The 1,917-nt window shown below is 57.1% G+C and overlaps 1 protein-coding gene across 1 annotated transcript; it reads left to right on the top strand.

The window, feature by feature from the left end:
• Positions 1-292: 292 nt before the first annotated feature.
• Positions 293-1,590, top strand: LOC114489104 (protein S100-A7-like). Its single transcript, XM_028503112.2, has 2 exons — positions 293-478; positions 1,389-1,590. The coding sequence occupies exons 1-2, from the start codon at positions 338-340 to the stop codon at positions 1,551-1,553; spliced, it is 306 nt and encodes a 101-aa protein (XP_028358913.1). The 5' UTR covers positions 293-337; the 3' UTR covers positions 1,554-1,590.
• Positions 1,591-1,917: the final 327 nt, after the last annotated feature.

The raw sequence follows: 1,917 nt of genomic DNA on the forward strand, positions 1-1,917 counted from the left end.
ATTGAAACACTGTGTTTGGCTCGGGTCCTTCTCAGTGTGGTGACCCCTCCCCTCTCTGCTCCCGGGAATCCTGGGGTGCTGTCCACGGTGGGCTCCATGTCCCCCTCCACCTCCTCTGGACCCTGACCTCTGCGGGCCCAGGTCCCAGCCTTGGTCTCACCCTCCTAGAGTGACACCTCACCCCACCTCCAGGGTGACACGGTTCCTTCTGTTCCACCCGAGCCTCACTTCACTGGATCCTTGGTCCCCACCCCATTGTCCTAACCTGGAGACCCTCACTGGGGGGAGGATAACAGAGCCACTGTCCTTCCCTCTGGCAGCCCCTTTGAAAACCAAGATGAGCCACACCGAAGCCGAGAAGTCCGTGATGGGCATGATCGACCTGTTCCACAAGTACGTCAAACCCGATGACACGATCGACAAGCCGGGCCTGCTGAAGATGCTGAAGGAGAACTTCCCCAACTTCCTTGAGGCCTCTGTGAGTCGGGGCAGCTTCTCAGGGTTGCCTGGGCCCTGGCGTGGCTGAGGGCACTTGGCTGTGAGCCTTTGGGCGAGTCGCTTCCATTGTTTCATCTGCAAATGGCTTAAAAGGACTTTGTATCCTGGCTCGTTATCAGGATGGAGGAGTTATGTACACGGCGAAGTGTAAAGATGTACGGATGTCAGATAGGGCAGTGAGTAGGTGGCGGGACAGGAGGGCAGTGCGTGGGTGCCCTCCCACCTGTCACTCTCCATCCAGGAGACTGAGGCCCAGGTGCTCAGGCTCAGCCTCTAGAAGCCTCTGTTAGGTTCTCTGAGATCCAAGACGAGAAACAGAAGTCCCATCACTTATAAAATTTAACACCTTTCTTTACAATGCAAAAGCTCATTCTCAGGCCTGGTTTAACCTGACAGTTGGAATGTGCTGAACTGGGTACACAAGGGGGCTACTAGGTGACACAGAGATGGGGAGGGCACGGGGAGGCAACTGAGTGGAGAAAATTCCAGAGGCCTTCCCAAGAGGAGGCTTGGGAATGAAGGAGACAAGGGCTAGGGCCTTTTCTAAGTTGCTGGGTAGAACTTAGGGTGGTTCAGGTCCTTGAGGTGGGTGGGGGAGTGGGTCTGGGTCTGGAGACCACCCACCCGCCAGCTCATTGGTCAGTGTGGCTCTGGTGCTCGCCACCACCAGGCCTCTCATTCACTGTGACAGTGACGTGAGGCCGAGGAACCTCCCTCAGGGAGCTGCAGGGGAACCTGACGTCCCCACCAGCCCCACTGAACCTCCACTCCTCCGCACCAGCTGCACCTGTGCGGCCCCAGGTGCTCGCTCCCTGTCCGCGCCTCCTTCTCCTGTGCCACCCTCAATGCTTCTGGGACTAAATCAGCCTTGTTTTGTGTCTTTCCCACAGGACAATCAGGGCAAAGATTACTTGTCCCATATCTTTGAGGAAAAAGACAAGAATGAGGATAAGAAGATTCAGTTCTCCGAGTTCCTGTCCTTGGTGGGGGACATAGCCACTGAATACCACAATCAGAGCCACAAAGGGACCGCCAGTTCCGGGGGACACCAGTGAGCCCCGCCCAGCCCCAGGCCTCCAGAGACCCAGGAAACAATAAAGTGTCTCCTTCTCCCAGATACGGCCTATTTCCCGCTTTTTCTTTGGCTACTTATGCTGTCAAAACTGCCACTTCTTGGTGAACCTCATTGTGGATTCTCCGTGGGTTGGATTAGCCCGTAAAAGGTGCCAGCAGGGTGCCCTCCTGTGGCCTTCAGCCTCACTGGCCACCTCTCTCAGCAGGGCCTTGTGGCCGCCTCTGCCCCTGCTCCCTAGTGCAGCCAACACGCCCGGCCCCAGAGGCGAGCAGGACAGAGAATTCTGTGAGGCCCCAGCCACGCTTTTCCTTCTCAAGCGTGGATCCGCACCAGGGGATCGTGGA

Source organism: Phyllostomus discolor, chromosome 14, assembly GCF_004126475.2.
Source record: "Phyllostomus discolor isolate MPI-MPIP mPhyDis1 chromosome 14, mPhyDis1.pri.v3, whole genome shotgun sequence".
NCBI lineage: Eukaryota > Metazoa > Chordata > Mammalia > Chiroptera > Phyllostomidae > Phyllostomus > Phyllostomus discolor.